Source organism: Erythrolamprus reginae, chromosome 7, assembly GCF_031021105.1.
Source record: "Erythrolamprus reginae isolate rEryReg1 chromosome 7, rEryReg1.hap1, whole genome shotgun sequence".
Lineage (NCBI taxonomy): Eukaryota > Metazoa > Chordata > Lepidosauria > Squamata > Dipsadidae > Erythrolamprus > Erythrolamprus reginae.
In genome coordinates this window covers 47,287,990-47,313,290 of record NC_091956.1, presented here as the reverse complement: position 1 = coordinate 47,313,290, position 25,301 = coordinate 47,287,990, and the positions used below count along the sequence as shown (strand labels likewise).

Sequence of the window (25,301 nt, the reverse complement as noted above, 5' to 3'; positions counted from 1 at the left end):
ATGGATTTCCTAGAGACCAGGACTAAAGCAGCCTCTGAAAGGTGTAGTCTCAGCACCAAAACAAACATAAATGCTTGTACAAATTATTTGGAATATATTTCTGGTTTAAGCTTTACAACTGCAACCACTGCTGAATGCCCAGCAGTAGAAAATATTGCCAACAACTCTATTTACTATTTGGTTTTATAACCAAATACTATCTCGAACACAGATACTGATAACTGAAATAAATATGTTAATATTAAACACAAACAACCTTTGCCTTATATTGGAGCAGAAGAGTTTGAAATGTTTGTCTCTGATGGTAAGGGTACATTTCTTTACCAAACATTTCAGGAGTTGCCATATATGTTCCTGAATCCGACAAGTTTAGGATGTCTCCTGGTTAATCCAGTGTGCATCCTTCCCAAAGAGGAAACCTTGTTCCAAACCAGCTATAGGTATTATTTGATTTATGACCATTTGTTTAGATGGTTCAAAGTTACAATTGTACCTTGCAAAAGGGGCTTACTACTTGTATGCATACTTATGACTACTGCACCACCCCCACAGTCATGTGATTGCAATTTGGGCACTTATAACCAGCTTGCATATACAACTGATTGTAACATCCTGCAACCTTGTGATTTGTGATCTTTTTTGCCAATTTCTGGCAGAAAAAAAGCCCATTGGAGAAGCTGGATTTGTTTAATGGCTATGTAATTCACTTAGCTGCCATAGAAATTGTCATAAAATGGGGTCTGACTCAATTTATGATCACAACAGAAATTCCAGTCCTAATTGTATGTTGTTAAGTCTACAAGTCCCATATTTCATGTAGGATGAATTGGGAGATTATTTCTTTTTGCTTTTATACAAAAACTTTAAACAGAAAAAAGAGCAAGTAGAGATAATAACATGCTTCCATTGACTCAAATATTTTGGACAGCCTAGTGGACCAAATATCCTATCTAAACATAAAGTTTGAATCTCTACCATGAAAGAGTGAATTATCTTTAGAAGGCCGCATTCTACCACATGCCTATCATTTCATGCCATTTCTCCAACCTAAGATCTTCCATGTGAAGAGAGTAAGGGGAGCAATGGCTTGTTCATGAATGGGCAACTAAAAAGGTCTCAGTAAGTGATGCTTGTCTACATACACCCTTTAAAGTCTAATGTTTGGACAATAGTTTTGGATCTGAGCTTTATTTGCATGAATAAAATGGATTATTATTAGAGATTATAGAGGTTAAAAATCACTGTCCCAAATGGTTCATTGATCAAATATTATTAAGTGAACATGCAGAAGCTTCCACTACCTTTATCAGTCTAATTCTTCATGCATGGCACAACAGAGTAGCTACACCATGTCCTTACTGTTGCACAACGCAGAAGACAACTGTTCTTGCCTAAAACCAAATAAAATTATTGTCCCTCAAGGCCACACTAAAAACCAAAACCCTGGAACGACACACAGAAGGCATCAGCGTCTTCTGAGATCGCCTCCCAGCAGCGTTCCCCGTAAGCTGTGCACGTGAGCATGCGCACGCCCCAAAATACCCCCCGTGCACCCTTTTCCACGGGCGCGCACTCCCCATCCCCCTGCCAGCCCGCGGGGGGGGGGACACGCCGGCAGTAGAAGGGTAGGGAGCCGCAGCCGCCCCTGCCTCCCCACCGTGCCTCTGGCCCCCTCGTGCCACTGGCCTCTTGGCGCTGCCCCCCACCCGATCCACCCGCTCTCCTCCTCTTCCGCTGAAAGAAAAGCGTGGAGGCTGCCTGATTGAGCCTCCTGTTGCTCCATCCCACTTCGCCCTGCCTGTCATGCTGGACCTCCATTGTGTTTTCAGGGGGGAGCGGCGGGAAAGCCCTGTGCCGGTCAGGAAAGCCGGCTTTCTGGGAAAGCAGCGCACCTTTTAAACACACTGCTTTCCTGCACCTCTTTCCTGGGGGGGGGGGGGGAAGTGGCCTTCCCCCCCCTGCCCAGGAAAGAGTTGCAGGAAAGCAGTGCATTTGAAAAGCGCGCTGCTTTCCCGGAAAGCCGGCACAGGGCTTTCCTGCCACTCCCCCCCGAAAACACAACGGAGGTCCAGCATGACAGGCAGGGCGAAGCGGCGTGGAGCAACGGGAGACTCAAACTGGTGGCAGCAGACTTCCATTGTGTTTTCGGGTGGGGGGGGGCAGGAGGACCTTCCTGGCTTTCCCGGGCAGCTGGCTTGAGCCTTGTGCCGGCCAGCAAAGCCGGCTGCCCGCCAGAGACGTGGAGAGAAAAAAGGGAAAGAGAGGGAGGGAAAGAGAAGTGGAGAGGAAAGGAGGAAGGGAGAGAAGGAAGGGAGAGAAAAGTGAACGAGCGGGAGAGAGAAAGGGAGGAAGTGAGGAAGGAAGAGATAAATATAAAGGGAGAGAGGGAGAAAGAGAGGGAGGGAAGAGGGGAAGGAAGGAAAAGAGAGAGAAAAAGAGAAAAAAGTGGAGGGAAGAGAGAAGGAAAGAAAGGAAGGGAGAGAGAGAGAAAGAGAAGATAGGAAGGAAGAGAGCGAGAGAGCAAGAAAGAAAGAGTGAGAGAGGAGAGAGGAAGGCAGAGAGTGAGAGAGAGTGAGAGAGAGGAAGAAAGCAAGAGAGAGGAGTGGAAGGAAGAGAGAGAGAGAGAAATGATAGAAAAAAGGGGAGAAAAAAGAGAAATAAGAAAATGATTGAGGCAGAGAATGACATGAAAGAGAGAGAAACAGAGAGAGAACTGATTCTTGATTTAAAGCATATGGTAAAAGCACTTAAATAATAACAGAGAACACCCCCCCCCAAGCCCTTACCTGTTTTTATTAATAGTTGTGTTTTTGGATTTGCTGGTTGTTTTAGTTTTAATAGTAATAGAGTTTTGTTTTGTTTTATTATTAATTTCTTTTAATAAAAAAGAAGGGATTTATTTATTTATTCTTCTATGCCGCCCAGTCCCAAGGGGACTGCCGCTCAGACACTATACTTTTCCGCCCACCCCGGAAAAAAAATTAGAGGGAACATTGCTTCCCAGGTATATCATGCAAGAATGCAATATTCTGCTAAGTTCAAAGGTAATGGCAGGTAATTCTGCCGGGAGCGGCGCCAGGGATCCAGAGACAGAAAGACTTGGATCCTGGGCCTTGGAGATGTGCTGCCTGAAGGACGAGCCGTCTTCTTTCCTCCTCCTCCTCCTCCTCCTTTGCGGCACACTTAAGGTCCCAATAATCTGAGCCCGGCGAGTCTGAGCAGTAGAGAGACGGAACAACAGAGAGAGAGAGAGATCTCAGCCGGAGCAGCAGCAACTCGAAGGAAGCGCGTGCACTTCAGCAGCGCGTGTCTCGGGTTTCTTGACTAGCCTTGGCCCGGGCCCGGTGCGCGAGCCTCCCGTCTCGCGTTTCCTCGCGTCTTTGGGGAAAAGTCTACGAGGCGAGCGGCTACTTGTGGGAAAGTGCAGCACAGACGAAGGAAGAGGAGGAGGGAAAAGGCGGCGAGGCAGGGAGGGGTGAGAACTCAAGAAACACACGACCCGGGCGCCTTCCGTCCTTTCTCTTTCCTTCCCTCCCTTTCCTTCCCTCCCCAGCCACTCGCTCTCAGGCAGAGGGCGCTTCAGCCATGCCCGCCCGCCCCTGCGGTTACCGCTGCCGCGCAGCTACACGCGTTGGAGAAGCTCCCGCTGCCCGCCTTCTGCTAGCGCGGCTGCCACTGACAAGGCACCCGAAGAAGCGAGGAGGTAACTGAAGCCGGCGGCTGCCCCTACCCAGCTGGCTGACATAGAGCCCCCTGGCGGGGCCGGGGGCTGAAGAGGACACTTTCCACCTTTCTTTTACCTCGGAAACTCCACTGACCTCCCTCAGCTACCGGGGGAGCCCAGTTCGGATGTCTGGTTTCTTAAGGTCCCTTTTTTCGTAATCGATCCCACGCAACTTTGGAAGAAAACAAACGGGACGGGGAAGAAAACGCGACCGCCGAGCGAGCGGGCCAGCCAGCCAGCAGGCGAAGGGGCGGGAGGGGATTTCGTGGCCCCTTCCTTTGCTCCATCCCGGGGAACCCGCTTCTTAAAGGTCTGTCAAGCGAGTATCAGGAGTGGAGGGAGCCCCACAGCGTCAACCACACGCTGTCTTTACGGCTTCTGCGGTCGCGCTTGCCGCCTTTTGCACAATGCACTTGCTGGGATTATTCTCTTTGGGTTGCTGTCTGGCTGCTGCTGCTGTCGTGCTCTTAGTCGCTCGCGAGCCTGCGGTAGCTGCTGCCTACGAATCCGGGCAGGGCTACTACGAGGAGGAGCCCGATTTGAGGGAGGCAAAGGTAAGCGGGGGCCCCAGTTACTGGCCTGCCCCAGGACGAAATGACTTCACTTCACTCTAGCTCCCCAAGCATCATGTGATGCGATCACTTGATCTAGATTAAGCACCCCTCCAGTACATCCCCGCCCTGACAGCTGGTTTAAAAACAGAATGATCTATCGGTTGCTACTCCTGGAACGTGGAATTAAGATGCAGAATCCTCTGTATAGATGTTGAGTGTGGCTCCTAGGTCTGAGTCTTCTCACATTGACTTGCTACGTGTAAATATTTGCCACATATTTTACTTCGATAATTCTTTGTTTTTGTGAGGAGATTATAAAGGAAATTCATGGCATGCTCAGTGAATGCGAACATTACAGCTATTGAAGATGTAAGGATCAGTAACTTAGTTTTTTTCCTCTTATCTATTGTTTGCATAAGACTGTAAGTACTAAAGAGACAGATAGAGTCTTGAAAGTCCCATTACTTCCCTAAGTGTGCATGAGATGGTTTACACTAGTAAAAGTCTGGGAATTACTAATGATACCTTTGTGCTAGAAGTAACTGCTTGTTGATAACTTCCTAGCATCTTTATCAAGGGCAAAGTTGTAAGATTACATGCTGCTATTAAGAGTGAAATCAGTAGCTGCTGCTGACTTACAATATGTAAAATTGTTGGAAAGCTAGTGTACAGAGCTAAATATTGCAACTTTGATAATGATTTCCTAATAGGAAAAATAACTCCAGTTTTATACTGGCGTTCACTTTTTTTCCAGAATGTAATCAAAATTATTTCCAGGATGTTAACCTGAACTTTGAATTTGACAGTGATACCCACCTAATTCTTGGTTATTCTGGTGTATTGGTGTTAGATAGAGTTCTACTTCATTGAACATATAAGAGTATTAAGATAAAAAAAATTAAGATGTGAAATTTTATGTATCTATGTATTAAAATGCGATTAGATTGTCTGCTAGTATTAACTTTAAATATAGACTAATATGACCTTTTCATATTAACACAAAAATAACTACTCAAGAAATCTATTAGAGGATTTATATAATCCAAACTTGTTTACTTTTTTATTGTACATGTTTTGCATATACTGTAATCCTCTATGTTTATAAAATAGGCATATGTTTTGGATAGGCTTGCTACAATGCTTAAGTGTTCATGAATACAGATCTTTCCTTTTAATAGAACATTTCCGTACCTGTGAACGCTTCATTTGCTGTTGCTCTTTGCTATCAGTTTAAAGGTGATTTCTGAACTAGAGATACTGTGATATTTTTATACAACTTTAAATCATTTCCGTTCTGATGATTGAACAGATAACAGATAGTTAATGATCAATCCAAGTTCCTAAATGATGAGGGTTAAAAATAAATTCTTTTTTACATAATTTTACAAATCAGTTGACAGAGATTGTATTTAATTATTAATCAGAGTTTAATTATTTTAAAATTATATAGCTCATGTAATTTTAAAAACTGATTGGAAACTGAAAAGTATTGAACTAAAAAGGTGTTATATCATAAACTTATGTCAATAAATATTGTAGAAAATCTCATCCACAATCTGCCCCGTACTTTCTAAAGTTAAGTGACTAAGCAATAAACTTAGGCTAATCAGAGACACTGAAAGAAGATGAATGCTAGACTTAAAATAGCCTTCAGATTTCCTGAGTTAGGGATAAGAATTAATGGTTGGAATGCAGAGAGAAGAGGATTGTATTTGAAAAGTTAAATGCCCATTTCTTCAATTGTTTTCTAGTAGGTCGTTAATTTCATCTATTAAATGACCATATCAATGAGTTAAGTAGAACTTGAATGAAAATAATTTGAAGAATTAGCTCTTATTGATTTCTATATTTGCCTTTCTAAGATGAGAAATGACTAAAGAGAAATTCTGGAGGTATTAGAAAAGATTAGCTAAATACACCGTAAGTAATCATTTTGAAGAGAATTTGACTACGTCACTGTAAGTTTTCTTTTTTTAAAAGTAATAAAAATGAATGTTTTGGTCTTCCTATTTGTTTGAAGTATATTTTCCTTACTAGCTTTTTCCTCATATAAGCCATTTTTCAAATAGATATGACTGTGTTTAATTACATTGTGCCTTTCATAAATAGATGTTATTTTAATATTGGATATTATAGGGTTTTTGTATTGCTTCTTAATATTTGTAACTATTGATTATATTAAATGCTAATTGGACAGCACCTTTGCAGTAGCCTCTACAGAATGGGTCCTCAAACCATGCAGTTATTATTGGGTCCTCAAACTATGCAGCTCGCTGAAGGCATTAATCTGGCTCGTTACGGAGCATGAGTCTGTCCCCCATATCGCCCCTCCATGTCATGCTCCCCACCCTTTGTCAGAGTGCAGGACTTTTCTTAGTGAGTCCCCAGGGTGGAATTGAAAGGTAAGGCCAACAATTTTGTCCTGCGGACATGTTCTGGAGGCGGGGAGGTGAAAAATAGGGTGTACAGACGACCCAAGAAGCAAAAAAAGAAGAAGACTAAAATAGTCCATTTTTGGTCAAAAAAATAGGCTATTTTTGCCTGTTTGGGGCCTGCAGAATGCTGCTGGAAGTGGAGGAAGTTAAAAACAGGGTGCACAGACATCTCAGGAGGCAAAAATCTGGGTGAAAATATCCTGTTTTGCACTTGTCCCACCTCTAGAAGATAGAGAAAGGGACATGAAAGAGGGTGAGAAAGAAAGAGAGAGAGAGAGAAAGAAAGAAAGAAAGAAAGAAAGAAAGAAAGAAAGAAAGAAAGAAAGAAAGGGAGAGACAGAAAGAGAAATAGTCCTCGGAGAGGGGCGGCATACAAATCCAATTAAATCTTAAATCTTAAAATAAAGAGAGGGAGAGGCAGAGAGAGAAAGACAGAGAGAGAAATTTATCAAGCTTCTTGGGGCTGAGAAGAATTCCTGCAAAAAAGTGGACCACTAGACTCCTAAACAACTGATCTAATCAACCAAAGAGAACATGCAAACAAAAGCAAATAAAATACCCTCAGAAGCAAAACAAATTAATATTTAATTTGTGTTCATTGTTTAATGAACTGTTAAATTGGCCGCATCCACCAAGTCAGATGACCTAGCCACACCTAACCAGCCAATCTGCCTCCCCAACAGTCTGAACAGCAGTGAATTGGCCCCCTGCTTAAAAAGTTTGAGGACCCCTGCTCTACAGTATACACTGAATGCAAATATTATTCATAAGGATAGCTTATAAATCACAATACCATATTATATCATTTACCATAATCAATTTTGAAATAAAGTACGAATCTCTTGTAGGGTATCAACATTGTCTTGTACTTTCAATGCAGGAGTTACTAGATTTTTTTAATAGGATATATTATTTAGTTTTTGTTCTATCAGTTCATGCTTCCTTAAGAAAGCTTCCAAATCATTGATTTCCCAATAATTTCATCCTGGTGCTGGTGTGATCCATGCTTTATAAGCTTCAGCAATGGTACTGTATAAGGACTGTCACAAACCAATTGCTGGAGCTTTTCTTATTTTTAGTTGTTTTGTTGTCTTATAACAGGACGCCTTCTGATCATTTTTGTGGATATATGGTAGATATACTAGCGATTATATAGTATGAACTAAAGGACTTTTTATTGTAATAGAAAAGGGGCTTCCCATGTTTGCCACATTCCCAAACAAACAAAAACATGGCATCCTTTACTTTCGTACATCTTGCTTTCATAAACAAACAAACTTATCAATATTTGTGTTTTCTTTTGAAACATGCAATGCTATAATTTGTTATAATAACCACTAATTCATACTTGGTAATAATAATTAATTTGGAGGTGGGGAAGAATCAATTAACCAACTTAAGATAAATCTTACATTTCTGACAAGGTTTTAACAAAAAATTTGCTGATGGTTAAGTATCAGATTCTTCAATTCTTTTGTTTGCAGAATTATTTTCACTTGAACTAATGAATTCAAACAGAATCAGAAATGTGAAAACATTGGGATATATTGTTAATAGTGTTGTTGTTATTGTTGCTGTTGTTATCATCATCATAATTAGATAATATGCTACAATATTTTCTGGACTGATTACAAGCGCTAGAAATTAGAAGCGTGATTTGGCAGTGAAATTCTTTTTCTTCAGGGTTCAGTCCCATGCAGTATTGATGGGGTGGAAAGGAATTTGACCCTATCTCCTTAATATGTGTGGCATCAGGCTCACACATAATTCTCCCTGTTTACACGAGGCTACTGGATTACTTGTCAGCAAAGGGTCAGTGTCATTAGTTAACTGATGTATTGATTGTATACAGTATATCAACCTGGTCGACCAAGTAATATTGTCCAAGTCTTGCTTTGGTGCATCATACTAGAAGTGTCTGAATAGGGAAGGATAAGGTCAGCCCTGACAAAACCTAGTAGCTCTATGTTCATGGTCATACTCCAGAGTTTTTCTATCCTTAACTTTGAATTTAATTACACACGTCCAAACCAAACAGGTATGTATTTTGAGGACTTTCCTAGATTTATAGCCCCTGCTGAAGAAGCAAGTAGCAGCTGTGGCCAGGAAGGTTTTTGCATAAATGTGGCTAGTGGATGGACAGTAATGCATCAGTGTACCAACTGCACCAGTCCCTAGATTGGTGGGCCTACCCACAAACTGTGGCACAGTACTGCAGGCTACTCCTGCTGATCACCAGCTGCCAGCAGTTTGGCAGATCAAATCTCACCAGGCTCAAGGTTGACTCAGCCAGCCTTCCATCCTTCTGAGGTGGGTAAAATGAGAACCCAGATTGTTGGGAGCAATATATACTGATTCTGTAAACCACTTAGAGAGGGCTGTAAAGCACTGTGAAGCGGTATATAAGTCTAAATGCTATTGCTATTGCTATCATTCATCCTTTAATAATTAATTATCTTGATTACTGCACTGTGCACTCTGTATGAAGTCCCCTTGGAAGTTGCATCTTTTTAAAGTAAGATAGTTGTAGTGATAAAATATCAGTATGTTCTGATTATTCTAAAATCCCACTGGCCGGTACAGAAGTTCTGAAACAACATTTATGACCTTTCCTGATTTTTTTCTTTCCAGGAAATATGTTCTACCTGGTTGGAAGTCATATTGAGTTCAATCTATATGGAAGATCATGTGTTCCATATTCTGTATGATAGAATAAGCCTTAATATTACATCATATCAGCTCTCATAGTGCATAAAGCACTATGAGGAGGCCTTATTGAAAAGCAAAAACATATACATATGAGTTGTCCAGATTATTCATAATCCATTGCTCTTCACAGGCAAATTCTTCCTGTTTTTTTCCCTAGATTGTCTAGATGAAATTACTTGGGCAAACAGATGACAAAAAATAACTAGGTGAACATAGCTGTAATTATTTGTTAAAATGTGCTATTGTATTATGAATATGAAACCTGTTAAATTAAGTAAAAGGAAATTCAGTGGAGTTATATAAAACCAAATGTAGTTGATTTTAGCTAGATGTTTGTTTCCTTGTTTTATAAGAATACAGAGTTAGTTTAGCTAAGTCAATACTTGTTTCTTGGGCCTTTGATGCTGAATAGAATGGAATAGGAACAGGAACAGGAATAGGAATAGAATTTTATTGGCCAAGTGTAATTGGACACACAAGGAGTTTGTCTTGTACATAAAAGAAAAGTTTGTCAAGAATCAAAAGTTAATGATAGTCCAGATACAAATAAGCAATCCAATCATAATAATCATATAATAATTATATAATAATCATCTAATAACAAGACATAGCCCTAAGAAAGTAATCCGCTAAAACTCAATGTACCAGGATATGAAAATAGGTTTTCTGCTGTTCTTTTGGTCATACTGAATGTCAACTCCTGAAACATGGCTGGTATTACCAATGATGAAGCAGGCTGAGAATATTTGGTCAAATATACCTCAAAAACCCTAGGTTTGCCCCTTTCTGAGCTACAGGGGTTTTGTTTGTTTGCTATACTGAACCTAAAATAGAATAATGAAAAAGGTTTTCATTACTTACAACTGTTTAAACAAATGTATTATCTTTCAAGGGAAGTGGAGATACGCTATCCCGCTGAAGGAGCATTGAGTGGGACTAGTACAGCGATACCTTGTCTTACGAACCCCTCGTCATATGAACTTTTCGAGATACGAACCCAGGGTTTAAGATTTCTTTGCCTCGTCTTAAAAACGCTTTCTGTCTTAGGAACCTGAGCCCGGGTTCGTAGGCTCTCTTCGTGTGCGCTCTTACTGACAGAGGGATTCCCCTGCCTTGTGACTGCCCCTGATGGGAATTTCCATTTGTTTCCGTGCCCGCCGAGATTCCTCACCTTCCAACTGCCAGCCGAAGCACCTGGTCCAGATGCCCCCTTCCTCATCCATCTGCACGGCGGGAGGCGAAGCGCTGGAGGGGGGATGTCAGGCCGGCCCTCTTGCCTCCCCCTCAGCCAAAAACCCAAAGCCTTGCCGCCACCGCATCCGCTGCAAAAGGCTTAAGCTTCCCGATCCTCACCGCCCCTTGGCGACAGAGCTGCCTCCCAAGCATTTTTGCCCAGCAGGAGGCAAAGCAGCGGGATGGGGGGTGTCAGGCCGGCCCTCCTGCCTCCCCCCCCAGCCAAAAACCCAAACGTCTCTGCCGCAGCAGCCACTGCAGGAGGCTTAAGCCTCCCGATCCCCCCTTCGCCTCACCCGTGGCCGGCAGAACTGCATCCTGAGCGCTCTTGCCCGGTGGGAGGCGAAGAGCTGAGGTGAGGGGTGTCAGGCCGGCCCTCCTGCCTCTCCCCCCCAGCCAAAAATCCAAAGCCTTGCCACCTCCACAGGAGGCTTAAGCCTCCCGGTCCTCCGGGAGAACTGCTGGCAGAACTGCCTCCCACCAAGCCAATTCGCCCACTTGATGGAGCCTCCTTCCTTTCTTATTTTCTTAGTTTTCCTCGATACTGAAAGGGTTGGGAGCATTTGGAGATGTGGGGGGGGGGAGAGAGAGAAGGAGGTGTGTGAGAGAGAGAGAAAGGAGAAGGGAACCCACCAGTGCAAGCTTTCCAAGAGGCCACAGAGATTTATGGGCTGCTGCTTCTTTTATAAAAGAATTTCAAAGCAGGTGGGGGTGATTTATTTATTATTTATTTATTCATTGGACTTTTATGTTGTTGGCTTGCAGCTCAAAACTGAAGGGGAAGAAAAAAAATGGGACGCGGACAAAGCGGAGGCTAACAGAGTGGGGACACGGACAGCGAGGGGAACCCATCCTGGCAGGAGTGGCTCCCGGGCAGCCTCGGTGCAGCTCTTGGAGCGAGTCGGACAAGCGCTGTTGGCAGAGTGGGGGGCAACCGGCAAGGCAGGCGGGTGGGAAGGTGGCGTGCCCAGGCTCTCCGGTCCATCCAGGAGTTGATTGTTCCGCCCTTCCCCACACAGCCCCTCACAGGCTTCTGGCAGGAGGGGGCGGTGGGTGATGGATGGTCGGGGCTCCCATGGACACATTTTGGCAGCAAGATGGGGAAAATCCCCTCTCGCCTGCCGCTTCCTCGGCTCGCCTGTCCCCACTCCGGTTAGCTCCACTTCGTCCGCCCACCACTTTTTTTAAAACCTTAAAGTTTTGGATTTTCCTAATGGGCTTGCACGCATTATTTGCTTTTCCATTGATTCCTATGGGAAACATTGTTTAGTGTTACGAACTTTTCACCTTACGACCCTCATCCCGGAACCAATTAAGTTCGTAAGATGAGGTATTACTGTACTTTATTCTCAGGAGTAGATAAAAGCAAAAGTTTAGATCCATAGTCTAACAATGTTCTGCATGCTAGGCAGGATCAATTAATAACAAATATTATTAATTAAGGGGCTCCGAGTCCATGGAGAGGGGCGGCATACAAATCTAATAAATTATTATTATTATTATTAATATTATTATTATTATTATTATTATTATTATTATTATTATTACTACTACTACTACTATTTCCAAGTAAAAGAAAACAAGATTGTTTTCTTGCATACTGACATGTTTCTTAGCTTGTAGCTTCCCTTCTGATTTCATAGATTTTAAGCTTTTCTGAGTGAAATATGCATATTAAAAAGATAGTATCCATATTTACATAAATAATATACAAAGTTTAGGAATTATCAATTACAACTGAAGGCCACTTTTATACACTAAATACTGATGCATTGCAATATGTTCAGTGCTATTTAAACAGTGAATATTTTGTCAGTCTCTTTATATCACACAAGTCCATGCAAAAATGATGAATAATCTTACTGCTATGCAAAAACATAGTTATCTGGCTGAACCTACTCAAACTATCTCTTATTGTTTAATAATCCAGTAAAGTCTTTTCCCAATATGCTTTCCTGAAATTAAAAAAGAAACTATTTCTCCTTTACCTTATACATCTTTTTATTCTTAACAAGAAGGTGGGTTTGATATTTGCAACATATTTTTTTCCTGTCATCTTTGATAATGTATTCAGTTAAATATTGAATAACCTCATGTACGAATCCCAGCGACCAGTTAGGTCCCACAGAGTTGGTCTTCTCCGGGTCCCGTCAAGTAAACAATGTTGTTTGGCGGGACCCAGGGGAAGAGCCTTCTCTGTGGCGGCCCTGACCCTTTGCAACCAACTCCCCCCAGATATCAGAGTTGCCCCCACCCTCCTTGCTTTTCGTAAGCTCCTTAAAACCCACCTCTGTTGTCAGGCATGGGGGAATTGAGACTTTCCCTCCCCCTAGGCTTATAAAATTTATGCATGGTATGTTAGTATGTATGATTGGTTTCTAAATTGGGGTTTAAAATTAACTTAAATATTAGATTTGTTTACATTGTATTATTATTGCTGTGAGCCGCCCCGAGTCTGCGGAGACGGGCGGCATACAAATCTGATTAATAAATAAATAAAATAAATAAATGTTGAACAGAAATGCATTTTATTCATTTGAAAAAGTTGCATTGGCCAAATTCACAATTATTGCTAAGCCAAACACCATGTTTTACAAATGCCAGTAGCTTGTATTGATTGAAGCTTTGAATTACAAATACTGTACAGTATTATGGGAAAGAGAGAAGAGTGTTATATAACATATTAAGTAAAAGATGAGCCAATTATATTATACCTAATACATTATGGATCCAACAAGAATCCATTTTAATTTAAATATATTTTGTTTGCAGTTACTTATCTCAATTTATTTGTGCTGTGATTGGTATCTGCTTTCATAGCACCTTTAGTGTATATATTGTTTTACAGAGTTGCATAGATCATAAAGATTTGTGACTAGTGTTTGAAGAAACTAGAAAAAGACATGACTATTTAAATATTCAAAGAAAAGTACTTTGCACATGTGAAGTTCCTGTAAAGCACTTCTTTGAAAGGTTTTGCACAGAGTTATGCAACTTTATTTTTTCTTAGATGTGAGGATCTCCTAGTCCCTAGTGCAGAGAACATTCATTTAAAGTTAAGGATTATAGGAGTTTATTTCAAGAATTAGAACCTGAGAGGGACTCATAGTTCTTTTCCATATATATCTGCTCCAGTTACCACAAATGTATTTATTTCAGCAATATAATTTAAAAAGAGTAGATTCTTGCCAATCTGCCATAAATCATCAGGTCTGCTAGTTTCATATTTTTTCTAGTCCTACAGTATTCCACTAAAATAAATATTTTCTATTATTTTTTTCCTACCAGAATACTTGGTTGCACTTGCTATCAGTGTTCCCTCTAATTTTTTTTTTTTGGGGGGGGGGGGGGGGGCGGAAAAGTATAGTGTCTGAGCGGCAGTCCCTTTGGGACTGGGCGGCACAGAAATAATAAATAAATAAATAAATAAACAAACAAGCAAACCCACCCTGTTTTGCCTCAGAGAATTTCAAAATAAAATACTGTACTGTGTGTCTATAACAGTGAGCTCATAATAGGGCAACTCTATCAATATCAAAATGCCACTTAAATAGTTGAGCTAGTTTCAAACTAGATTTTGATTTTCTTTCTCTCTTCCTTACTCCCATTCTTTTTCTTTCTCTTTTCCTTCCTCTCTTTTTTCTATCTGTTTCTCTCTCTTCCTCTCTTCCTCTCCCTCTCCTTCCCTCTCACTCTTTCCCTCTCGGCTTCTGGGCAGGTTTGAAAAACTCTGAGTTGATGATGATTTTTAAGTGAGCCATGGCTCACTGCTCAGCTTAGAGGGAACTATGCTTGTTATGTAAGTTGATTGCTTTGGGAAATGCCAACTGTGTTTTGTAAATTGTGTCCAGTGGAAATATATTTACAGTACATACATATGCATCTTTAAACTTTTGTTTAAATAAGTCCATCATATGATAGTGAATACATTCTGATATAACAGATATTCTTTTTGAATTCTTAAGTCTTGGTGTTTAGGTAGTATTATTTTTATTGATATATGTTTTTGTACTATATTTATGATAGTAGGAAAATGCAACCAGTACAAATGCTACATATCCCAAAATAATTCTTACATATTCAAAATGAATTCCCCTGCAGGTTTTTAGCTAAAATATTCAGCAGATATTTTGCTTTTATCATTAGGTTCTATTATATTTTCGTCTTAATATCTCTCTGGAATGTAATACAGTAGAACCCCGACTTACGAGACTAATTGGTTCCGGAAGGAGGCTCGTAAGTCGGAACGCTCGTATGACGAAACATTGTTTCCCATAGGAAACAATGTAAAGTCAATTAATCCGTGCAACAACAAAAAAACCCGCTGCCGCCGAACGCGGAAGTTAGCGTTCGGCTTCAGGAGACAGCTGCGAAGCGGCGCGGGTGTTTTAAAATGTCGCAGCTGGCCTGGGGGGCTCGGGGGCTTCCCCCCGAGCCCCCCAGGCCGGCTGCGACGTTTTAAAACACCCGCGCTGCTTCGCAGCTGTCTGCTGAATCCGAACGCGGAAGTTAGCGTTCGGCTTCAGGAGACAGCTGCGAAGCGGCGCGCGTGTTTTAAAAGGTTGCAGCCGGCCTGGGGGGCTTGCCAGCACCCCCCCCGAGCCCCCCAGGCCGGCTGCAACCTTTTAAAACATGCGGGATACGAGCGCCAAAGAGCAGTCTCCTGAAGCCGAACGCGGAAGTTAGCGTTCGGCTTCAGGAGACAGCTCCTTGGCGCTCGTATCCCGAATGTGAGCTCGGGAGGCGAACAAAAATGTCGCTCCCCTCCCAGCTCTTATCTCGAGTAGCTCGTAAGTAGAGCTGCTCGTATGTCGAGGTTCCACTAATAAGTTGCTGGCTTTATTTCAATAGGAGTAAGATGAACAAATAACATCTAATATTATTGAGATAATTACTTTTGCTGGACAGATTCTGGTTTTTGATTAAGTTTAGGAGTGTTTACTACATTGTTCTAAGGTTTCCTGTCCAGGGTGCATAATGCAGTGATCTCAAACAGTTTTCTCTAAAACAGTTAGCAAAATATATGTGCTGGAAGAATGAAGTTTAAGCCTGATCACCATAGTGCTGAGCTCTGGTTATGATAACAAGAAAGCTTCGCAAAGTGGCAACTGGTAGTGGAGTTTTAAAATGCCAACCTGAGTTCACAGATTTGGGCCTGAGCAATGGAAATAATGTACCCTTAGGGTAATCCTTTACTAGATAAAATGGGTAAATCAGTAAACCTGGCCTACACGTTATACAAGAAATTGTTCCCATTTGAAAGGTTGATTCTATTATGCCGGAATACAGGTGTGTGTGTGCGTTTGTGTCTGTGTGTTTTGAAGAAATATCCATCTGGTTCAGTTCCAAGCCAGGAAAAAGGCACTGGAGACAAAATGGAGGCTGGAGGCTGATTGGAAAGAGGATCCATTTATTGATGAGACAGAACCACCAAGCATGTGTGATTCTGGGTAATTGACCACTTGGAGTTGTGCAGCCCAGGGTTGCTACTTATCGCCACTACTGGTGCAATGTGTGCACAGCTTTGGGTCGATGTCATGTACGCACGCATGTCCCAGCAAGATTTTGCTTCTGCACATGTGCAGGGAGCAAAATCTTGCAAGAGGACGCATGTGAGAGAGATTTGAGCAATTTTTTTTTGCTTCCGTGCAGGCACAGAAGCAAAAAATTACAGGGCTCCTTGTGAGATTTTGCTTCCTGTACATTCTCAGAAGGGTGGCAATAAATGGATTATTCTCTGGATGGAAAGAAGTGAGAAGTGGTGTACCCCAAGGTTCAGTTTTGGGACCTTTACTTTTTAATTTATTCATTAATGATCTGGATATAGAAGTAAATAGTGAGGTAGCAAAGTTTGCTGACGACACTAAATTGTTCCGGGTAGTGAAAAGTGAAACTGATTGTCGGGAGCTCTAGAACAGCGTTTCCCAACCGGTGTGCCGCGGCACAGTAGTGTGCCGCGAGACACAGTCAGGTGTGCCGCAGGAAGCTCCAGGTGGGCGGGGCACTGCCAGTGCCGGACCGCCAGTGCCTCCGACCTGGAGCTTCCACTCGCAGCCCGATGCAGCTGTTTCCGGCTGGGCCCCAAAGAAGGAAGGCGGGAAAAAGGAGGCAGGGGCGGGGAGGTCCGGCAGTAGGAGTAAAGGGAGCCGCGGCCGCCCCTGCCTCCCCACGGTGCCTCTGGCCAAATGCGCCCCTGGCTTCTCTGCCCTGCCCCATTGCCCGCCCGATCCGCCCACTCTCCTCCTCCTCCGTCGCCGCCTCCTGTCTTGGGGCGTGATCCGCCCCCTCTCCTTTGCTGCCGGAGAGAGAATGGAAGGCGCCGTTGTCTTCGCCTCCGCCCACCGGCTCCCCTCGCCCTCCCAGACGTCCCCAGCGCCCGGCCACGCGCCGCCTCCCGTTAGCCCAGCCGACCTTTCCCTGCTGCCGTTTTCTCTTCATGGCGCAAAGCCACACAGTCCCGGACTCCCGGATCGCTCGCTTCTCCGGTCAGCAAAGCCATCTGCCCAGGAAAGCGCTGCGCCGCGCTTGCTGGCCGGAAAAGCGAGCGATCCGGGAGTCCGGGACTGTGTGGCTTTGCGCCATGAAGAGAAAACGGCAGCAGGGAAAGGTCAGCCGGGCTAACGGGAGGCGGCGCGTGGCCGGGCGCTGGGAACGTCTGGGAGGGCGAGGAGGCTGATGGCTGCTGTTACCTCTTAGCTGCAGAGCCGGCGGGCAGAGGCGAAGACAACGGCGCCCTCCATTCTCTCTCCAGCTCTCTCTCTCTCTTTCTTTTTCTCTCTGTTGCCGGCATGGTGAACGAGAGAGAAAGAGAGAGAGAGAAAAAGGAGGGGAGAGAGAATGAGAGAGAAAGAAAGCAAGAGAAAGAGAGGGAAAGAAAGCAAGAGAGAGAAAGAGAGGGGGGAAGGAGGGAGAGGGAAAGACATGGAGGGAGAGAAGGAGGGAGAGAGAAAGAGCAAAAAAGAGGAAGAAAGAAAGAGGGATGGAGAGAGAGAAAGAAGGGAAGGAAGAGAGAGAAAGAGGGAGGGAGAAATAGAGTGAAATGGAGGAAGAGATTTTTTTTTGTCCAAACTTTTCTTTAGCCCCGCCCCCCCGCCCCCCCTTCAGTGTTCCCCAGAATTTTGAAAATATTAATAATGTGCCGCGGCTCAAAAAAGGTTGGGAAACACTGCTCTAGAAGGATCTCTCGAAATTGAGTGAGTGGGAAACAAAGTGGCAAATGCGTTTTAACCTATACAAGTGCAAAGCTATGCACATCGGGGCAAAGAACCCCAATTATACCTACCAACTGATGGGGACTAAACTTTCTGAGACAACCCAAGAAAGGGATCTTGGGGTTTTGGTGGACAACTCAATGAAGATGTCAACCCAGTGAGCAGCAGCAGTAAAAAAAAAGCAAATTTCATGCTTGGCATGATTAGGAAGGGAATGGAAAATAAGTCGGTAAGTGTTGTATTGCCTCTGTACAAATCAATGGTGAGACCACATTTGGAGTACTGTGTACAGTTCGGGTCACCGCACCACAAGAAGGATATAATGGAACTGGAAAAGGTGCAAAAAAGGACAACAAGAATGATAAAGGGAATGGAGTATCTCCCTTATGAAACCAGGTTGCAGCGCCTTGGTCTCTTCAGCCTTGAAAGACGGCGTTTAAGGAGTGACTTGATCAAAGTGTATAAAATCATTCATGGGATAGAAAAGGTGGATAGAGAAAAATTCTTTTCTCTATCACACAGTACTAGGGGGTACTCCCTAAAGCTCATAGGTAAGAAAGTGAGGACAAATCAAGGGAAATATTTCTTCACCTAGAGGGTCATTGGTTTATGGAATTCACTTCCAGAAGAAGTTGTGACAGCTGTCAGCCTTGATTAAGGCAGGATTAGACAGATTCATGGATGCCAAATGTATCGGTGGTTATTGAAATAGATGTCCATGTGCCGCCTCTATGTTGCTTGAGGCAGGCAGGATTCCCTTGAGTACCATTTGTTTGGGGTCAGAGGAAAGGGAGGGTCTTTCCTTCTCTTTCTGCTCAAGATCCTCATGGACAATTGGTGGGCCACTGTGACACAGAATGCTGGACTCAATGGGCTTTGGCCTGATTCAGCATGGCTCTTCTTATGTCCTTATGTTCTAGAAGCAAAATCTCACTGGAATGTGCACACGTGCACCCCAGCGACACGGAGCTGTCCGTGCAGCTCCATTTTCGCTACTGGTATGCAGTATGGTGCATATTGGGTAGCAACCCAATACTAGAGTTTAGAGAGGATGGCTTTTATACCTTGTCTTAGGCTTTGCACTTGAACTTTCTGTTCCTGTGCAGGAACATGTATTCTTTTTGCTGTTGTCAGACTCCCATGGAGCCATGTGAAGTCATATTTGTCTGAGGTAAGTTTAGTTGAAGTTTCTGGTTGATGCAATGTCCATAGGATCTTGCAATGCAGTGGACTCTGTGTCTTCTGCTAATAATCCTATTATGTACTGGACGGTCATGTCTTAATCCCATCACCCTGGAGCTGAAGATCTTTTGTTTTATGGATAGGGTGGCCCAATCTTTTTTAATGGTCACCAAATATCTGCTGGGGGCAGGGAGCTAAGGTTTAGTTTCTGTCTTACTTAAGATTTCTGTTTCTCTTTTAGGGAAAATGTAATATTCTGCCTTTTTAATATTTCCAAAAATATTTCATTCTTCTAGCAGATGGATGGGTGCTAACTTTGTACAGAATGTATGTATATGTATGCATATCAGTAAGGGTTTCTGAATTAGTTTGCTACTGGTTTGCGTGTGCAACGCTTTTGTGCATGTGCAGAAGCATCCCAGGTGGGTGGGTAGAGCCTCTTGCTGCCATCACTATCAGTTTTAAAAACTGGTCCGAACCAGGAGCAAACCACTACTGATATATACACTATGCTATGCTATATGCTATGACTACATGTAATGACTACGGTTCTCTACTTGACAAGATAGCAAGCCAATCCTAGTGTCAGTTGCAAATTAAGTGGTACATAGAGATAGAGAGATCAGAAAGAATCTGTTTCTGAATGAGTGAATTTATTTTGTGAATAAGGAAATATTAAAGATAATACGTGGGAATTTGGTTTGTTACAGTCTGAAGCATGGGATTGGCTTATATAGCAACATACTTCTTAGTTTTCTTCATAGCAAAGAAGTTATGGTTTCCCTTTTCCTTCTCCTGTCATCACTACTTTTTCTTTTTTCTCTACTACCAGTGCTGCATTGAGCTATATCATATATCTTTTTTGGGGGGGAGGGGTATAATTTTTTTTATTATTTTTCACACCTTACAAAGATTCCAATTCACATACCTCAAATTAAAATAATTCAATATAATATCAAATATCAAATTCTCAGTCAAATTAATCACATTTTCTAATTATTTATCCAATTATTTCTGGTATATATCATTCATCCTGTGCTACCTTCTTTCAAAATGCTATCATCCAGATTTCTAATAATGTTCTCCAATTTCATTTTTGTTTAAATTGCTATAGCTATCTAAATGTCTCTTGGCTATTTGCTATTTTTCCCAAATATGCCATCGTGCTTCGATCCCTTTGCTACTTTCATTTAAAAATAAAAACACCCTCATTTTATCGCAGCTGCCCTTAACAATAGAAAATATCCAACTTTACATCTTAAAAAACCCAGGAAGGAAAAAAAATAAAAAGAAAGAAAAGAGAAAAAAAGAAACCAACAGGAAAAAGGAGAATAGAAAAGTAGGAGGAAGTGTTGTTTTTTAAGATTGCAATTTCCTATTCAATTCATTTACTTCATTTCTTTCATTATATCAATATATCATTTCTGCTTTAACAAATCAAAATAAGTATGAATCATTATTATTTCACTATTTTGTACGAAAAATGTCTTCTATTAAAAAAGACCAAAATATTAATGTTCTTCCCTAATCTAAATATTTTCCATTGCTGTTTTTAGAGTGATAATTTCCCCTAATCTATCAACCCCGCTGCCAATCCCAGCGTAATTATCTTCCCTAATCTATGTATCACTGTCATGTCAGTGCAATAATCTTCCCTATTCTATTTTTTTCACTGCTAAATGCAGTGCTATAATCTTCCCTAATCTATATAGTTCCCTAGATTATATTATATTATATTATATTTATTGGATTTATATGCCACCCCTGTCCGCAGACTCGGGGCGGCTCACAACAATAGTAAAAAACAGTACATAGTGACAAATCCAATGCCCACCAATCCAATTACAATTTTAAGTTGAGAAATTCATAAAACAATCCCAATATATAGAGAAAACAAGCACACAATCAGACAGCAAACAACATGGGCAAGGGGGAGATGTTTTAGTTACCCCATGCCTGACGGCAGAGGTGGGTTTTAAGGAGTTTACGAAAGGCAAGGAGGGTGGGGGCAATCCTAATCTCAGGGGGGAGCTGGTTCCAGAGGGTCGGAGCCACCACAGAGAAGGCTCTTCCCCTAGGTCCCGCCAGACGACATTGTTTAGTCGACGGGACCCGAAGAAGGCCGACTCTGTGGGACCTAACCGGTCGCTGGGATTGGTGCGGCAGAAGGCGGTCCTGAAGATATTCTGGTCCGGTGCCATGAAGGGCTTTATAGGTCATAACCAACACTTTGAATTGTGACCGGAAACTGATCGGCAACCAATGCAGACTGCAGAGTATTGGAGTAATATGAGCATACTTAGAGAGACCCATAATTGCTCTCGCAGCTGCATTCTGCACGATCTGAAGTTTCCGAACACTTTTCAAAGGTAGCCCCATGTAGAGAGCGTTACAGTAGTCAAGCCTCGAGGTGATGAGGGCATGAGTGACTGTGAGCTATGACTCTCGGTCTAAATAGGGCCGCAAATGCCCCCCTCGCCACAGCTAAAAGGTGTTTCTCTAATGTGAGCTGTGGATCGAGGAGGATGCCCAAGTTGCGGACCCTCTCCCTAATCTATATATTATCCCTAATTCTAAATATCTTCCACTATCAAATTTAATGTGATGATCTTCCCTAATCTATTGATTTTAACTCTTCATTGTTTCACCTGTATTAATCCTACTCCTGTTATTATAACTCTCCTCCCTTTTCTATGCCCCTCTCTTCCCATTTTGTTTATCACCATAGATCAAATAGAGAATTTATATTTCAATCAAACAAAATAATAAAATACTGTACATAAATTTTCATTGATAAACTCCCATAAAATTAAACTATTAATAAATCCAATTCATTATGTATACTCAATTCTTTTTATAATTTGTAGCTTTGTAAAAAGAGAGAAAGAAATATTAATATCTTTTAGTAGCTTCTAAATAACTTTATTACCTTCTAAATAGTCTTACAGATATTTTAATTTTTAATTTTCTTAAAAGTAAATAATTCTTAAAATAATTTGATTTCACTTTATAATAGTCAATATAATTTCCATCCGATCAAACTGTACAAATGTAATTTCAATCAAATCAATCAGTCCAACTAAATCCCATCAATCAGTCCAATTAAATCACCTCAGTTCAAATCAGTTTAGTTTAATTCATTTTTCATCTTGCACATTATCTTCCTCCTATGCGTCGGCTGATCAATCTTCTCACAGCAAAAATATTGTCTTTAAATGCCAATCAATTCAATTAGATCCAATCAGTTCAGGACAGTTTAGTTCAGTTTAAGTAACTTCATCTTATATGTTGCCTTCCTTCCAAACATTAGCTGAAAAATCTTAAACCTGCATATTTAGGGTTTTTTTTGATCCATTCATACCATCTTTGCCATATCTCTTTGGTTTCTTTAATTCTTACTAGATGTACATGTAGAAGATTCGAATGTACCAAAATTTTATGCCTTACTAACTTGCTAAATTGAATATAGTTTGCTTATGATATAGAGGTGTGATTTGTAACAATTATATGTAAAATGTTACGGTATTAGATTTGTAAAAACAGAGATATGATTTTTCCCCCTGTATGTTTGTTTGTCTGTTTTAAATAATAAAAACTTTTTTATTAAAAAAAAATCTTAAGCCTGCAACAACTGCCATATTTTCTCCGGCCACACGATGTCAATAGGTGATCAGTTCTTTGAATCTTTTCCAAGCACCTCTGCTCCAGAAACTCTAAAAACAATCCGGTCTGATGATTGTTCTTCCGGTCTTACGTTACAGTTGTTTATAGAAGAAGAGAAAGACAAGAGTTCTACCAGAAAAAGTTAAAAATTCCAAATTCCAAAGGGCAAATAAAAAAAAACACAATTAAATGTTTTTTAAAAAAATCAAATATGATGGGCAATTTTGCTACTTTAATGGCTTTCGCTGAAATGCCACACCGCACAGTTAGCTGCCTTCTTCAATATGAGGCCATTTTAACTTCATCTAGCAACCAAACGAGAAACAAAAATCCAAAATCCCATTCAGGCACTCTCCGCTTACCACCATAGACAGAAAAACTCTTCTTCAGCTCTGCAGGCAAGTCCTGACTTCTCACTTTCGGCTATCCTCCCGGCGTTGTGAGTTGCCTCAGCTGTGTGTGAAAAAAGCCAGTTTGCCCGTCGGGGCAAGCTGTCCCCTGCCAGGCCGCTGGCAGCTTCCCATGCATAGCTCTCCCTAAAGGAGAGGTCCGGTCTGGCCCAAAAGGACCAGAACCCCCAGACTATGGGATTTGGGGACATTTCCCTGGAGAAGGAAAAATCCCCGGTGCTGCAGGCTCAGAACCCCGTCCCTCTCCTCATATACCTTTTCTTAATCACAGCTTTTCTTTGCCTTTTCTCTTGCTGTTTCTCTTCTCTGCTTCCGTAGGTATCTGGGCTGCTAAAACTGGGCTGGAGGCATGGATTTTCATTTTATTTCTTTGTCCGTAGTGGGGAAGATTTTTAGATCTCACTCACTGGCATCACAAACTGAGAGAGATTAGCAATCCAGTGCATGTTGACATCAGGGCATTTGTAACTTAACTAAATGGTACTTATGGAGCCTAGCATTAAAAAAACAGTGAAAGAATTAAAACATCTGAAGTTAAATCAAATCTTGTGGAGCTTAGGATGCATAAGAGCAGGGGTCCCCAAACATTTTACACAGGGGGCCAGTTCACTGTCCCTCAGACTGTTGGAGGGCCGGACTATAAAAAAAAACTATGAACAAATCCCTATGCACACTGCACATACCTTATTTTAACGTAAAAAAACAATGGGAATGTACTATTTAGAGGGGAGGGGGGGAAGAAGTCTGAAATTCATACATGTTTGTTTTGTTTTTAATTTTCTTTTGTTAACATCTGATTGGCTATACAAGGTTTTCTTGGTTTATAGAAAAATGTATAAAAATATTTATAGAAAAATATATAAAGAAAGAAGGAAGCACTTTGGCATAATCGTTAATAAGTTAGAAATATAATTGGTGTTGTACTTTTTGAAGGAACATTAAGGAGGGAACTTAATTAAAAGAAAATTATGTACCTGGATGACAACATTAGAAAAAAAACATTTGCAACTTTTTTGATGATTGATATTAGTTACTGACATTTTATTCAGGGAAAATTAGATGGTACATTGTATTGTTTGAATGTATGTTGAGAGAAAAATTTAAAAAATTTACACCCCCCCCCCAAAAAGTCCTTCCTTCCTCCGCTCCTCCATTCATTTCATTCTTCCTTCCTTCCTTGTTCCCTCCATTTCTTCTTCCTTCTTCCTTTCCTTCCTTCCTTTTCCCTCCATTTCTCCTTCTTTCCCTCCCTCCCTCCTTCCCACTTCTCTCTTCCCTCTCCCTTTTTTCCCTTCTTTCTCATTTGTTTTTTTCCTTCTCCCTCCTTCTTTCCTTCCATTATTTTCTCATTTTTCTCTTTTTCTCCCCCTCTCACTTGTTTTCTCTCCCTTTCTCTCTAGCTTTCTTTCTTTCTCTCTCTCTACTTTTCTTCTCTCTTCCTTCCTCTCTTCTTTTTTTTCTGCCCTGCAACACGCTGCGGGGCAGTCGGCTACAAGCAGAAGCTCCAAGACGGGACCAAGAGCCGGTCTTTCTCGGGGCTGAATTGTTGCAGCCTCTGCGGCCGCCTCCGCTTCCAGGCGAAGGGATCTCCTCGGTGGGCGGCCTCGGAGGCTGCAGCAACGCAACTCCGAAAAGGACCGGCTGTTGGTCCCTTGAAGCTGCCGCCGCCACCGCCCACTGCGGAGATCCCTTCGCCCGAACGGAGGCGGAGGCGGGTTCAAGGGACCAACAGCCGGTCCTTTTTGGGACTGCATTGCTGCAGCCTCCTAGGCTGCCCACTGCGGAGATCCCTTCGCCCGGAGGTGGCCTCAGAGGCTGCAACAATTCAGCCCCGAGAAAGACCGGCTCTTGGTCCCTTGAGCCCACCGCCGCCACCTCCATTCGGGCGAAGGGATCTCCACAGTGGGCGGCAAAGGTGGCAGCTTCAAGGGACCAACAGCCGGTCCTTTTCAGAGCTGCGTTGCCGGAGCCTCCGAGGCCGCCCACCGAGGAGATCCCTTCGCCCAGAGGCGGAGGCGGCCGCAGAGGCTGCAACAATTCAGCCCCGAGAAAGACCAGCTCTTGGTCTCTTGAGCCCCCGCCTCCGCCTCCGTTCGGGCAAAGGGATCTCCGCAGTAGGCGGCAGTGGCAGCAGCTTCAAGGGACCAACAGCCGGTCCTCGTTGAGCTGAGCTTCCTTTG

General features: G+C 42.4%; 1 protein-coding gene across 5 annotated transcripts in view; it reads left to right on the top strand.

The window, feature by feature from the left end:
- Positions 1-3,385: 3,385 nt before the first annotated feature.
- Positions 3,386-25,301, top strand: part of VEGFC (vascular endothelial growth factor C) — a 104,813-nt gene continuing 82,897 nt past the window's right edge. For 3 of the 5 annotated variants that reach the window (XR_011559616.1, XM_070757455.1, XM_070757458.1), the window contains exon 1: positions 3,950-4,278. Coding sequence is in view for 3 of the 5 variants with exons in the window: in XM_070757455.1 (XP_070613556.1) it covers positions 4,132-4,278 (147 nt within the window). In the remaining 2 variants the exon portion in view is untranslated. Of the gene's footprint in view, positions 4,279-4,444; positions 4,648-6,140; positions 6,199-25,301 lie in introns of those variants that run through there. The other 2 variants (XM_070757459.1, XM_070757457.1) reach the window with 2 other exon arrangements.